At 37.4% G+C, this 15,814-nt stretch overlaps 1 protein-coding gene across 1 annotated transcript in view; it reads left to right on the plus strand.

Annotated features, from left to right (window-relative positions):
• Positions 1–15,342, plus strand: part of KDSR (3-ketodihydrosphingosine reductase) — a 43,228-nt gene extending 27,886 nt beyond the window's left edge. The window contains exons 8-10 of the mRNA XM_037893261.2: positions 7,124–7,207; positions 9,677–9,778; positions 10,109–15,342. Coding sequence (XP_037749189.1) covers positions 7,124–7,207; positions 9,677–9,778; positions 10,109–10,228 — 306 coding nt within the window. The 3' untranslated portion in view covers positions 10,229–15,342. The remainder of the gene's footprint in view (positions 1–7,123; positions 7,208–9,676; positions 9,779–10,108) is intronic.
• The last annotated feature ends 472 nt before the right edge of the window (positions 15,343–15,814 follow it).

Consider the following 15,814-nt stretch of genomic DNA (forward strand, 5'->3'; position numbering starts at 1 on the left):
TGAATTATGCACTGCCTGTTCCCAGTCAGCTGATCCTTGCACTGCCCCAGGGTATAGGCTCAGAGTCAGACTATTGGGTCTCTACCCTGCCCCCAAGAACCATGATTCCTAACACAGAAAAGCCTGATCAGGAACTCTGAGCTTCTGGGGAGAGGAAGCTGTCAAGCTAGCTCAGGGAGCAGGTCCTACTACAGAGCTAGGCTGGGGGGTTGGAGAAACATGAAATGATCCAGAGTCTCCCCTTACTGAAGTGGGTTCCCTGAGGAGAGAAACAGGACTTCTACGCAGGTCCCCTTCGCTCCTATTATGAGTTGGGGAATTCGCATGATAAGCAAGAGTAATTTCTACAAACTCAGGAGACTTTCAAAAAGCCAAAAGCAAGCATTGCCTTCCTAAGGCAGTAATTAGTGGGGTGAAAAATCAAGCCTTAAATCTATTCTCCTTTTGTCTTTTCACCCTGAGGGTGTTTGCTGGGGCTTTTCTCCTACAAAGCGTGTCTCTCTCTCTGCTCTAATCATGGTCACTGCACACACACACACACCATGTTCAGAATGATGCTGATTACTAAGTAAAGCCCAAGTGGTACTAGGTTGCTCCTACAATACTTACTTGGGTGCTTGCCAGCCAGGGGGAACAGGCAGGCAGCTTTTCCGTTCCTGAGGGCATCTAGCAATCTAGTTTCATAATCGAGTTGTGTGGTTCCCTCTTCTGGTGGCTTGAGCTAAAGGGCTGAGCTTAATGCATGAATAATGAATTCAGAGAGAAGCTGCTCATGTTTTTTTTAAAAAAAACATCAATCTCTGCTCTAATTTATATGTTCTTCCAGTTAGCATCTTTTACTTTTAAAGAAATACTAAATAAAGATGTTCCCTAACTTTGTGTTTTTTTAAGTCAAGGCCAAATGCCTAATGTAATCCTTGCTTATATACTGTTTTAGGTCTAGAAGAAATGATGAGTGTCTGTTTTTTCTCCATTGTACATTGGACAGCCTTACAACTAAAGAACAGTCAGGAAAATTGTAGGGTATCTGAAAGTTAGAGGGAATAGTTAATTTTTTTTTTCCCCCCTCACATTTAATAAACAACCAACAATTTATATTGCAGTAGTGCCCAAAGGCCTTAGTTGGGTTTAGGGCCCCAATGTGCTAGATGCTGTGCAAATACACAAAAAGACAGTCCTTTAATGTTCATTCTAAGCTTTTTTGGAAAATATATTTTTAAAATTTAGCTGTTACAAATAACATTGCAGATAAATCATAGAACTTTTTAAATTTCTTTTCACTATGCTGTCTTTCATTTTTTGCTTCAACATCTAGTGTTACGGTCACTTAACTAATTTTTATAGCCCATTTCACTTCCTGGTTCTCATATAATGTTCAGTGTTTTGGTTGCAAATACTACAAGAAAATACCTTTTTATTTTATTTATTTTAATAAAAAATCTCCCTATGGTTTATAATGGAATAGAAAAAGACACTGAAGTTTTTCTGGTGCAATGTAAATGATTGCATTTTTGGCATCTAAAATCTAAATTTTCAGCTACATCTTAAATATGCAACTCTGCATTTTTCCTTATCTCATTCTGTCGGGACAGGTTTGCATTAGGGCTATCAGTTAATCGAAGTTAACTCAAGCAATTAACACACAAAAATAGTTATGATTAATTGCAGTTTTTATCACACTGTAAAATAGTAGAATACCAATTTAAATGTATTATAAATATTTTTGGAAGTTTTTCTACATTTTCAAATATATTGATTTCAGTTGCAACACAGAATACAAAATGTACAGTACTTGCTTTATATTTTTTATTATTTTTATTATTTCTGTACTGTAAAAAACAAAACAAGTAGTATTTTTCAGTCCACCTCATACAAATACTTCAGTGCAATCTCTTTGTCATGAAAGTGCAACTTACAAATGTAGAAATTTTTTTACATAACTGCACTAAAAAACAAAACAATGTAAAACTTTAGAGCCTAGTACACCCACTCCTACATCTTGTTTAGCCAATTAAGACAAACAAGTTTGTTTACATTAATGTGAGGTAATGCAATCCACTATTTTATTTACAATGCTATCTTATTGACAATGTCACCTGAAAGCAAGCACAGGCGGGTTCTTCTTGATGATAATCCATAGCAGTGTGGACCGGCACCCCTTTATTTTTATCATCTCTGTCAGATGCCAGTAACAGAAGGTTGATTTTTCTTTTTTGATGGTTTGGGTTATGTAGTTCCGCATCAATATTGCTCTTTTAAGACTTCTGATAGCATGTTCCATGCCGCATCCCTCTCAGATTTTGAAACCTGGGGTCAAGCACCAACCTTATTGATACCTTTTTTTGTTACCAGGTTTGCCTGTTACTTTGGTGTATGCTTATTTATTAGGGTTACTCTTTTGGGGGAGAGGTAGGTTCTGTAATTCTATCAATGTACTGCTTGTGTCTCGTGTTCTCATACGGAGCTCTACTTCTCCCTGCTGCAAGTTCCCTCCCAGTGGAGCTATCCTGCAAGACCTAGGTTCCCCAGAGCTGGGTTCTTCCAGCCCCAGAATCACACACTCTCACACAGCGTGTCTACGAGGACCGGGTTAATCAGCACTCCCAAGCTGACCCCTTCTATGTCCCTGGACTCAGCAGGCTCGGTCAAGCAGCATTTCCAAGCTGTTGTATTCAGCAGGCTGGCAAGAACAGCACCTCCAAGCTGTCCCCCTCGTGTGCCACGGGCACTGCACCGGAATAGAGCGCGCCTGAGCAGGCTGGGTCAAGCAGCACTTTCAATCTGCCACCCTCCTATGTCCCAGGCTCAGCACGTCCCTATGCCCACTTTCACATTACAATTGTTCTGGTAGTAACCCACTTGATGAGCAAACCCCACAGGATTTTTGGGTGCTGCAGGGATCTTTTAGTTTAGGTATGAGGAGTGTTGCTGCAGAGAAAATATGAGAGCCAAAAAAACACTCGGGGGGGGAGAGAGAGGCAACCAGCTTAACCATGAAAGTTATTTATTGCCAGGTAATAACCATAGTACATTCACATACTTGGGCAGCACCATCAGCCAGGATGGTGGAACAAGCCAGGAGATCCGGAACAAAATTAATAAAGCCAGGAACGCCTTCAGGAGCTTAAATATAGTCTGGACATCATCAAAATACAACACCAAAACCAAACTCAAGGTTTATTAGAGCTGCGTACTTTCAACACTACTTTATAGTGTAGAATGCTGGGGAATGAGAAGGTATGACATGTCCAAACTGTCTTCATTCCATACAACCTGCCTCAGAAAAATTCTCCGTATATTTTGACCCAGAACAATCTCAAACCAAGATCTATTGACACAGTGCAGCCAAGAGGATCTGAGCACCATCATTGCCAGGAGGCGTTGGAGATGGATCGGTCATGTGCTTCAGATGGAAACTGATTCCATCACCAGAATAGCAATAAGATGGACACCTGAAGGCAAGCGAAAATGAGGCTTCCTGAAAACAATGGTGAAGAGCTGTGGAAGCCAAGCTGAAAAAGACTTGCCAGAAACAGACAGGAGTGGAGGAGCTTTGTCACTGCCCTAAACGCCAGAGGTGTAATAGGGACAACGTGATGAAGATGATGATAAATAACCATAGGGGAGCCAAACAAACAAAACAGTTATTATAATAAATCTAACTTAAATTTGATTATAAAATTCAGATTTAGAAAACTATAACTGATCACACAAGTCATGGTCAGAAGGCTATCCCTGGAGGGGGAGAGAGAGAGCTGGGTTCAGTAAAAAATTTAATTAACGCATTATATTTTCGATGAGTGTCTTCTGGAATGGTGGTGGAAGCATGAAGGGGCATACGAATGTTTAGCATACCTGGCATATAAATACCTTGCAATGCCAACTACAACAGTGCTATGTGAATGCCTGTTCTCACTTTCAGGTGACATTATAAATAAGAAGTGGGCAGCATTATCTCCCCTGAATGTAAATAAACTTGTTTGTCTTAGCGATTCGCTGAACAAGAGGTAGGACTGTGTGGATTTGTAGGCTCTAAAGTTTTACTTTGTTTTGTTTTGAGTGCAGTTATGTTTTTTAAAAAAAAAGTCTATTTGTAAGATGCACTTTCATGAGAGATTGCACTACAGTATTTGTATGAGGTGAATTAAAAATACTATTTCTTTTGTTTTTCTGTTTCGGTACAAATATTTGTAATTATAAATAGTGAGCACTGTACAACATTGTTCAGTGTTGTAATTGAAATCAATGTATTGGAAAATATAGAAAAACATCCAAAAATATTTATTATAAATTTAAATTGGTGTTCTATTATTATAACAGATTTTTTCAGATCACAATGGGCCAGATATTCAAAAGTACCCAAACTGATTGAATACCTACCTCCCAGTGAAATTAATGAGACACACAAGGCAGGTGAGGTGAGGTCTTTTATTGGATCAACTGCAGTTGGTGGAAGGGACAAGCTTTCAAGCTTCACAGAGTTCTTCCTGAGATCCTTTCCACAGGCAGTTGGTCACTAAAAGACATCACCTCACCCACCTTGCCTCTCTATACTGGGGGACCAACACAGCTATAGCAACACTGCAAATTGAAATTAACGGCAGTTAAGTGCCTAGCCTGCTGATGAACTTTTGGAAATCAAACTAGGCATGTATATGCATCTTTAGATGACTAAATACCTTTGCAAATCTGGTCCCTATGTCCTTCAAAGCTTTAGAATTAGTAGATCTCATAGTCTTCCACCTGGTTGGTTGTTTTTTGGTTGGTTGGTTTTGATAGACTGAAAGAGGAAAACAGGCGTTCTTTTTACATTTTCTATTCCCAGTCAATTTCTCAACTTTTGAATAAACTAGTCCAAATGAAGAAAATATTCTCTGCACCTGCTAGCTAAATTGAAACCGAAAGCTTTTCTGAACAACAGAATCTGTGGAAGTACTTACATCTGGAAAAATGTAAAACAGCAGCTTCATTGAAAAGGCTGAAAGTAATACTGATTTTTAATGTGGTAGTGACATTGTGACGTTTCCAAAGCTTGAGATGACCTCAAAAGTCAAGATGTTTTTCCTACTGTTTTGTTTTTTTTATAGAATTAAAAAAGCCACACCCTTAAATCATTAAAATTTGAGAAAGGCTCATTGATTCAAATTTTTTATTTATCTATTTAAATGACCTTAATAGATTACAGTAAATTTAGGACTTAGGTTGTCGTATTTTGACATTAAATTTTGAACAGGTTTATTTTAAAAAATGCCTTGTATTTAAATAAATACCTGTTGTTGTTTAAGATTTTATCCACTTTGAGTCTTTGCTAATCTCTATAGCTGTGCATGTAGTTAAATGCTTTTGATGTGCACATGCAGCTAACTAAATGTATAGTTAACTTCTTACAGGCCTGGAGTTCGTGTTTATTAAACAACTTTATCTGGAATAGGCTGTTGTGATGCAACTAAAGATTCTTTTATAATGGAGCAGAGTTAAGCTTGTGTATATGATCTTAACATAAGGTATTTCCATGCTCCTTGAAGTTTTGATTCTGCAACTTCAATGTTGCACTAAAGTAGTTTCTGTATTGGCGTTTTCAGTCTTGAGCTGCTTAAATTTCAGCAGCAATTCTCATAGCAGTATGCTTGAGTTATAAAATTGCCCATCTGCCCAAGAGCTAGGCATGCCAGGCTCTGGTTTGTTTCTGTTCTTTTAACAAACCTGTTCAATTAAGAGAGATCTAAATGATAGATGCCAAGTTATATGTGCCTTGAGGCATTAATGTAGCACATCAGCTGCTTCATTTGAGAGGTGCAAGAACTTCACATGCGTATTTTGTAAATCCCCAACAAAGGGAAGAGATGCAAAAGTGGATTTTTAAGGATACTGTGTACAGAAAACTACACTTCTAATGATTTCTTGGTTTGTGGATCTAAAAGTATTTTCTTGTTAATGGAAAGCAGTTTAAACTTCCAGTATAAGCTACAAATGATAGAAATTGAATTATATCTAGTATATAAACTAAATATAGTTTAATAATTCTAAGAACTTCAATTAAGAATAAAACACTTGATCAATTACTATTTTTAATCTGCAATCGTAAAATATTACAAATAACTAAAAGCAAACAAAGTGTTGGCAACTTTTCATGAAGTTGTCCTTTTAGTTTATGAAATATGCCTTTACAGTTATAAAAGGAGTTATATTTGACAGTCTGAGGTGTCTTTTGTTAACAGTATTAGTACAGCGAACCTAAACTGATGCCAATTCACTTAAAGCAGTGGTCACCAACCTGTAGATCATGATCTGCTGGTCAATCCTGGAGCCTCTGACCGTTGATCACGATCTCCGGCCGTTAAAAGTGCCTGCCTGCTCTTTCCCCGCACCACTCCTAGAAGTGGCCAGCACGTCCCTGTGGCCACTGGCGGGCAGGGTGGGGGGGGCAAGTGGTCTCTGTGTGCTGCTCCTGCCTGCAGGCACTGCCCCGCAGCTCTCATTGGCCAGGAATGGGGAACTGAAGCCAATGGGAGAGGCAACATGCGGAGCCAGAGCTGCAGGGATGTGCTGACCACTTAGAGGAGCGGCGCAGCACCGGGGCAGGCACGGAGCCTGCCTTAGCCCCACTATGCTGCCAACGTGGAGCCGCCCAAGGTAAGTGCTGCCAGGTGGGAGCTGCACCCCAGCCCTGAACCCCCTCCCGCACCTCTGTCCCAGCCGTGAGCCCCATCCCAGAGTCAGCACCCCGTACCCTCTCCTGCACCCCAACACTGTGCCCCAGCCTGGAGCCCCCTCCTGCACCAAACTCTCTCCCAGAGCTTGCACCCCCAACCGCCTCCTGCACCCCAACCTGCTGGCCCAGCCCAGTGAAAGTGAGTGAGGGTGGGGGAGAGCAAGCAACGGAGGGAAGGGAGATGGAGTGGGTGGGGCCTCAGGAAAGGGGTGGGGTAGATCCTGAGTTGAACTTAAATTCAAAAAGTGACCTTGTATGTAAAAAGGTTGGAGACTGCTGACTTAAAGACTACTGACCCTAAGTCAGGTAAATTACATGACACAAGAAATATTGGTAACAGAGTATTTTTGTCTTCTCTGTGTTGTCTGTATAATCAAATTTATAATAATATTTCTATATCTTCTTTTAAAGCCTTTGGAGACTAAACTAATTTCAGAAACCTCATCTGTTTGCCAAGCAGAACAGGTTGCCAGAGTTATTGTTAAAGATGCCATAGTAAGTAATTTTTTTAATGAGGTCTTTGAGGGGAGGCATGGGATGGGAAATGGTTGCATGAAGTACTTGTTTAAAGATGTAAATAAGAATTGTTAAATATAAAAACATTTATTCTACAGGAAATGTTACTTGTATTTTTTGTACCAGGGATGTTATTCTTTAGCATTTCTTTTTCCCTTTTTCACCCTGCCCCCAAACATGTTTCATTTAATCTCTTGGAGCTAACATGTCTTTGGAGCTTCTACTCTAAAGACAAAACAAAATGCAGCAATGTCATGTCAAAATAGACTCAAACAAAAATTATGAATGTTTTAAAACATTAAAGATGTTTTCCATGCATCAAATGGTTAGTAAAAGGTTACTTGCCTAGTGCCTATGAAAGATCCAAGAAAGCCTTCATTTCTCTGGTTGAGATCAGTTGACACTGAAATAACTATACAAAAATTCATAGTATTCTAGTGTGTGTGAATATCTGATTTGTGAATAATCATAGTGCAGAAATTCCCACTGGTTGTAGCAATGAAGACATCAGCCTTCCCAGCAGCTCTTTATTCTCAGAGATCTTGTGCTATAGAATCTTCATTCTTAAAGCACAAAGAGAAATGACATTAAAGAGGAGTGCCTGGCTTCAAGCACGTCATGAAAATAAAGTGGTGTCATGTTTGCTTGCAGCCACATACTGTCAAATTTTGTTTCAGTTCTTAATTTATTCACATGGTCTGGCAACCCGATCGTATAATTTATAGTTCCAGACAGGTAGAGGCCATCCCTTTCTTACTGTAAAAACTCGATCTAAACCTTAAGCAAGTGTGTGTTTGGGGTTTTTTTGAGTCTTCACCCATATGCTGTATGATTGTTCTTAGCTATTTCCAGATAACCTAAAAAAGTAAACTCTATGGCCAAGAGAATGCAGTACAGAACACTGTTTCAGAATGTCCAAATGTGTCAAAAAAATTAAAATAAAAGGGAGGGGGTCAAATTATCATGACAAGTAGATCTTTCCGTTACGTGCACAGGGGTATCCGGAGTAACAATAATACCTAAGAAGGAAATACTTATTTTCCAGTTTCCCAGTATTTTCACAGGGGCGCTGCCTGAAGATTACGATAATTTGCTATAGTTATCTGTGCAGTCATGCTCTTGGACAATTTCATTATTTTGTTGAATGAGAAATTCTTGTTCATGGAAGCCAAATAACATTTTTCATAATGTGCCATATGTAAAAACAAATCATACCAATTAAAAACTGCTAGATGGACAAGTCTGCTCTCTTATTTGAGAAGGCTGTATCTTTTAGCTAATGTTAAATCTCTTTCCGCATGCTTAATTTCACATTTGTACAGTAGAACCTCAGAGTTACGAACAACAGATTTATAAACTGACCGGTCAATTATACATCTCATTTGGAACTGGAAGTACACAATTGGGCAGTAGCAGAGACCAAAAAAAAAGCAAATACAGTACTGTGTTAAACGTAAACTACTAAAAAAAAAAAAAAAAGGAAAACAGCATTTTTCTTCTGCATAGTAAAGTTTCAAAGCTGTATTAAGCCAATGTTCAGCTGTACACTTTTGAAAGAACCGTAACGTTTTGTTCAGAGTTAAGAACATATCAGTTATGAACACCATTCCCGGGTGTTTGTAACTCTGAGGTTCTACTGTATATCACTAGCACTTAGAGACCACATTCGGGAATTAGATCCCCATCATGCTAGATGGTGGGTGGGGGTGTGTGTGCACAGTTATGTGCGCATACAGATGAAAAAAGATGGCTCTCGCCCTTAGTCATTAACCCCTGGATTTGTTCAGCCTTCCATGTGCACTTTGATTTTGGACACCTTATTCAGGTACTTAAGCAATCTACAGCTCAAAACAAAAACGTGTTTTGGGTCACTATCACCCAACATGAAGTCAAGCTGGTATATTTCCCACATGTACCTAAAAACTGTTGCTCATTTTGACACATACTGTGTAGGTGAAGGATAACAGTCTCTAACCCCACTTGAAATGAGGTACCAAATAAACAGCATCTACCTTCAGCAAGCTAACCTTGATAAGGAACAAGCAATATTTTCATTCTCTTCAGATTCTAGCATTAGAGAGTCTTCTCATTGTAGAAGAATCTAGTATTGTCTTTGAAGCCTGTTTATAAGTGGGGAAAACATCTTAAATAATCCATGTTCCTTTATCATCTTTCTGTGCTCTGTGGGCAGAAACCTGCATGCTGTTGGTAGTTAAGTAATATCTCTAACACTTTTTTAATTTTTTTTAATTCTTTTTTAATTTTTTTTAATTCTTACATTTCTTTTGGTATCGTGTTACTTCACAGTACTTCTCCCCATTGAATTAAGGGAATGGAAGGACAGCAAGAACCTTTAACCAATCTGATTGGTAATATTACTTTAAAGCAATTAAGAGAGAATTTTGCAATTTGGTAACTTTTGTTTTTCTAATTTCCCCTCTTTCCCAGCAAGGAAACTTTAACAGTTTTATGGGCTCAGATGGTTACATGTTATCAATACTGACCAGTGGAATGTCACCTGTCACTGCTATTACTGAAGGTCTTCAGCAGGTAAGATCTGGAGAGGCTGTAATTTTTAACCATATTTATTCACAAAGATTTAGTCATAATTTACATTTTCAAGTACTTTACAAACCTTGATCCTTCACCTCTGTGAGATAGAGAATATTGTACAGATATGGAATTTGTGGCACAGATAAGTTAATTAATTTGTCCAAGGCAAGTCTCCAGTAAACGTTTATTCATTCACTGAATTTATATTACTTACCTGCATGAGGCTGTTTGCTTATTAAGTAAAAACAATCATGTTGTATAGACTATAATAAAAAAAAAAAAAAGCATGTTGAGATAGCTGTAAGTTATTTTTCTCTCTGGTTGCAGGTTGTTTGCATGGGCATTTTTCGCATCATTGGCTTGTTTTACCTAGGAAGTTTTGACAGCATAGTTCGTCGCTGCATGATACAAAGGGAAAAATCTGAAAGTATAGATAAAACTAAATAATATTTACTCACTGAATCAGAAGAATGTTAATCTTGGACAGCTGGCTGCTAAATGGGACTTTGTTTCTCACCTGAAGACTTTCATTTAAACGCTTGGATATGTGACAGATGAAATGGAAGTGAAAGAGAGAAGAAAAGTACAACCCCAGGAAATACCAAAACTATGCAAAAGTATGAATGAAGACTAGTTTTTTTCAGTGGTTTGAGTTGGAGAAACATTTGTGAATGTAGAGACTGTAAGTGTGAAGAGTAAAATTTCGAAGTGGGTTATTTGCTGGTAATTCTGGACAAATACTTAGGTTTTCTTTCTTTGATGGTGTGTTCAGAGATAAGGATAAGGGTAAGTACCATCACACATTGAACCTAAGAAGTTTGAACTCTCCTTGAAGAGGGAGTTTAGGCTCCTAATAGATTTACACAACCATATTTTAACTTTGAATGTTCTGATTACTTTCCCCATTGTCAGACAGACTTATCCATGGCTTTCATCATGCACTATTATGCTGTGGGATCTTTAGGTGGGAGAACTGTACCTATATGATCCAAAGCTTCTCAGTGTGGGAGTAGTTGGGGTATGCTTTAGTAGCTGCATACTCTTCTAAAGGGAAATGAAGAACCCATTCTCCACTGAGAAATGCTGGGAAATATTTTTTTGGCCTTCTGAAATACCTTCTAAACAAATCAAACCATTAGAACAGCAAGTAGTTAAAATTGCTGAAAGCCACAATCTAATTCTAAATTGATGTATAATCTTCTAATTTACCCCTTTTATCTGTCAGTTGAGCTGAGGAGAGAAAGGTAGCATAATATTGCCATTATGCACACTTTTTAAAACTGCAAATGATGAGCCAAACAAATAGTTGATAGAATCATTTGTAATTAAAATGTTAATTTTAAATGCTAGGCTCTTCCAGTAGCAGGAATGTAGCTTTCAGGAGGGTCAGAATGGCATTCCAGGTTAATTTATTCCTGGATGTGAGTATATTTGTTAGGATGACATGGTCTGGTTTAAAAATACACTCCACTGTTTTGGTTTTTATTAGATGTACATATGAATCAAGACTGCTTCACCCCTGTGCCAGACTACACTGAACCCAATACTTTCTAACAGTTTTAAGTGTCAAACACTGAAAATGCTTAGTTCATAACAATGATAGCATAAAGAGATTGTGATATATTGTTCAGTTGGACGACTACAGTAAGTGCCTGAGAGTCTTCTTTTGCAAAATCTGTATCTTTCATATTTGTTAGCACTCCTACATTTTTAGATGTCAGGCTTTTCTAGTCTCAATCCATATTTTAAAGTTTAAAAGTTGGCTGGTAAAATTTGTCCTTCTCACTTCCTCCACAGGAATAACTTTTAATCAAATATTAGGTGAAATTGATACTGTTACTTAGTCTTCTATATCCCTCATCTAAGGAATGGTTTAATGGGACGCTATATGCTAAAATATCTTTTCTTATCTTGCATTATTAACTGGAATAATTTCAAAAATGTAACTCATTACTGATACTATTCCCCCCTCACCCCAGTGCAATTAGTCAGTTTAACTTATTGGGTTTTTTGCACTAGCACAGTGCTGCAGAGTTGCTCTGTAAACCCTGTTAGGGGAGTATTCAAACTGACAGTCTAAACAGTTTCTCATCGAGAGATTGAGTGTTTATACGAGGCTTTATAATGCTCTTCACAAAGCCTAAGTTTGGGGGCCAACCTACCAGAGTGCCTCTTTAAATATGTAAAATTTGCATGCCTCTAATTATCAGAAGAATGCATAGATTTGAGCATAGTGGGCATCCCTTACAATTCTAAACAGCTGAGTTTCACAGCCAAAGAAGCTATTTTGAATATACATTAGTTGCTCTGTGCTGTTGTTTATGGATTGTGTATTATGGAGTATTTACAATAGCATCCACAGTCATTGTTTGCTTTGTTTATTGAAAGTCATAACAGCCCATTCTCTCAGGACCTGATCTATCTTACTAGTGTGTATATTATATCAAGCCTTGATATAAATCAAGAATAAGATTAAATAAAAGTGTTCAAATCAGATACCAAGTCAATGAGTTAGTATTTCTGTCAAAATGCTAAAAATAACATCAAGTTTCTGACTCATATCAAAAGCCTGAATGCCAAGATTTCAAAAGCAACTAGAGACTCTGGGTGCCTCAATTTCTGGGTGCTGAACTTTTAAGTCTTAAGGACTGTTTTTTCAGAAAGTGCTGAGTACCCAAACTGAAAATTGGGCCCTGTTTAAAGTATCATAAATTGAGTAGCCAGCATTTGAAAATGCTGGTTAAGGCTGGTGCTTGCTCTTAAAGTTTGTGCTTAGATAAGACTACTGAATTAGTTTAACATACCGTGGCCCAAATCCTGCAGAGAGATGTGCATTTGCTTAACTTTGCATGTTGTAAGTAGTCCCTTTGACTATATGGCCTACTCTACACTTAAAACTTAGGTCGACAAACAGAGGTGTGAAAAATCCACATCCCTGAGTGTTTGTAGTTATGCCAACTTAATCCCTAAGTGTAGATAAATCTAAGAATGCTTCCATCAATCTAGCTGTCATTGTTTGGAGAGGTGGAGTAATGAAAGAATCCCTTCCATCACCGTAGTCTGCATCTACATTACAGCATAGGCTACAGCATACTATAGCTAAGTAAGGCTTTGCAGATTGAACCCTATATCTATTTGAGTAGCGTGAACCAGGTAACTAAAGAATTTGATCTTTATATGTCCTAGTTTTGTTGGTGCAAGCTAGTGCATTAAGTTAACTGACAGAGTTTCATATACATTAGGATTCTGTAGTTGTTCATTGCTTTTGTCACCTAATCTGGAAATAATCAGAGCTAAGGGATTCTAATAAGGCTTTAGCATAAAGCTGTAAACATTGGGAGAGAGCTAAAAACAAGAATGCTGTGTAATCTTGTGGAAAAGATGACTGACGGCCTACAGATTGTTGTCAGCTAAACTTAATCAAGATACTTGCATCTAATTTTTTTCAGTAGAGCCACAGATCTCTGAAGAATTTAAAACAAAACACTCTTTACCACTCTTTTGTCAAATTAACAATATGTAATCGATGCTATAACCAAACTCAAATGTTATGCCTTTTTTTGAATTCTTTTAAACATTCCAATTTAAGTTTTGATAGTTGAGCCAAAAAGTTTCTCTTACATTCATTTAGTTTCTAGTTACTGCTTTAATGTTAGACTTATACAGTATACTTTCTTACTAAAATTCTGGTTTATGTGCAATTTAGGTAGGTTTAATATTTACTAAGAAAGAAGGAAATATGTAGTTACATGTTTGCTGTGAAACACTAGGCACTTTTAAATGGTAACAATGTATATGGCTGTTTTTAAAACCTATCCCATCTCCAGTTTATTGCTTCAAAAGCTTTTGTGCCAGAACTGTAAACTAATTTTCATGTTTTGTATTCCTCAAAATAAATGGAGGAACAGAAATGCTTATTCTGAAGTTCTATATTTAAGTCTCTTCATATTTAAAAAAACAAAAAACAAAAAACACCTAAGGCTATGTCTTACAAGTTTTTGTAGTTTAAGTTGTTAGAGTTGCACTCAAACTTTGGAAATCGATTGTAATCTTTTCAGTGTGTGTGTGTAAAACTTTTATTGTAACTGAGCTTACAGTAACAGAGGTGTTTGTTTTAGAAGCAAATTTTGAAGGAAAACTTTTTAAAGTAAAATTTGCATCGTAGCAGTGAACATTCTAAGTGCAAGAAAGCCTTCCATGTTATCAGTCTTATTATAAACTAATATTTCCTCATTCACCAAAGTTGTAAAGCATTCAATAGCCCTGATCTGACATGGAGATCAGTTAGCAGGGACATGTGAATGCCCATTCACTTCACTGAAATTTGGCACAGATGCAGAGGATAATGGTTTGCTGAATATTTTATGCAACTTTCTAATACTGGTGAATCCTGATAGGGAAAGTTTGCTCTCTTCCTGATTTAGAAAGCTTGAGAATTGAGGTTTGTTTGTTGTTAGTTTTTTTTACCTTAATATAAATCAAAGCAAATTGTAGAATGTGATATCTATGGGTTAGGATTGCCTTAGCTGATTTTCTAAGAGAAAAATCCCCTTCTACAAAAAGTAAGCCTTCTTTTACCTACTCCTGAAATAAATTCAAAATTTGAGAAGTTGCTTTTCAAAAAAACCTACTCTTGTGAACTCAGAGCTTCTCACCTGCAAGTGGAGAAGACAACGTGGCTACCAGGATACCCAAAGCAAGCCTGGATTGGGAAAAGAACACACTAACAAAAGATAAATTGCTTGGCAGAGTTTTAAAGCCATGAGGACTGATATTTTTTTTTATTATTGTAAATATTTGGGAATTAAGAAGTTGGAAACTCTCTACCTTCCAAGTCTATCACGGAGACAGGAGCAGGAAAACATTGCAGTTGGAACTGATCATCAAAGTAATAGGCCAAAGCAAAACTGGATTTACGAAAAAGAGCAATGGAAATTAAAGGTTCTTCTTTGATAATCCCATTGAGTTTGACTGGCAGAGAGCAGATGAGATTGTAAGTGACATTGTTCTATCCTCTCCCAAGGTTAGCAATGGCAAGAGACTGTACTGTGAGGCTGTACTGCTATCACTAGAAAGAGGCCATCGTGAGAAAAGCTGGAGAACCGATTAAAGTCTCTTTTTTTCTAGGAAGCAATATAAATTTATAAAAATCTCTCTGCCTACACCCTCAGTATTTTGAGGTAGTTTAAATAAAGAGGGTCTTGAAAGGTTCCATGATCCTTTACTGCTGGGAATTTCATTCTAGCCTTTCAGATACTATCTTATATTTAGGGAGAAAAATCCTGAAATTGATACCAAGCTCTAGCATAAGACTAGGACATAGGATAGGAAGAAGCAACAATGAAGCATTGGCAGCTGGTGAAACCTAACAAATAAGGACAAAAAGCTCCACAGTGCCAAGATACTGAAGAATTGGGTAGAATGAACTGAGACCACATCTTTGTATTTTGTTGGTAGGGAAATTCCCTTGTTTTTAAACCTTTAAAGTTCTAATTGTGAAGCTCCTTCTATGTTGTGCTGTAAAAACCATAATGGGTACTGATTAAAACAATGAATAGTCAGTACGTAAATTTGTTTTTATTTACATAGAAATTCCAGGAGTAGAGCTGAGGATAATATGGGCTTATAATACTGGTGTTAGGGTTAATATTGAAATATGCTAATTCCCAAAATAAATTAGTGAGGATTATATCAAATGGAAAAGACTTAATAGCATTAATGAGAGTAAGACCTGAATGAATTTAAGAGATCTGCTCTTGATAACTTGTCCATAACAGAGATGTATGCTGATGTTACAAGAAATCTGGGAGAACTGGTTAAACAAGGCATATGTTCTTCATGGCCCTCTAACCAAAAGGGAATTTCTAATAGCTACGCATCCCCTTTGTTTTAGAGAGAACTGAAACATAAAATATCATTCTTTTTACTTAAAAGAACATGTGGGGTAAGACTAGAAGTGAGATTACACTGAGCTCATTGTATGCCAAAATCTAGGGCAAAATTTATATTTTTATGCAACTTTTTGAGATTTAT

The sequence above is a fragment of the Chelonia mydas genome, chromosome 2, assembly GCF_015237465.2.
Source record: "Chelonia mydas isolate rCheMyd1 chromosome 2, rCheMyd1.pri.v2, whole genome shotgun sequence".
Taxonomy (NCBI): domain Eukaryota; kingdom Metazoa; phylum Chordata; order Testudines; family Cheloniidae; genus Chelonia; species Chelonia mydas.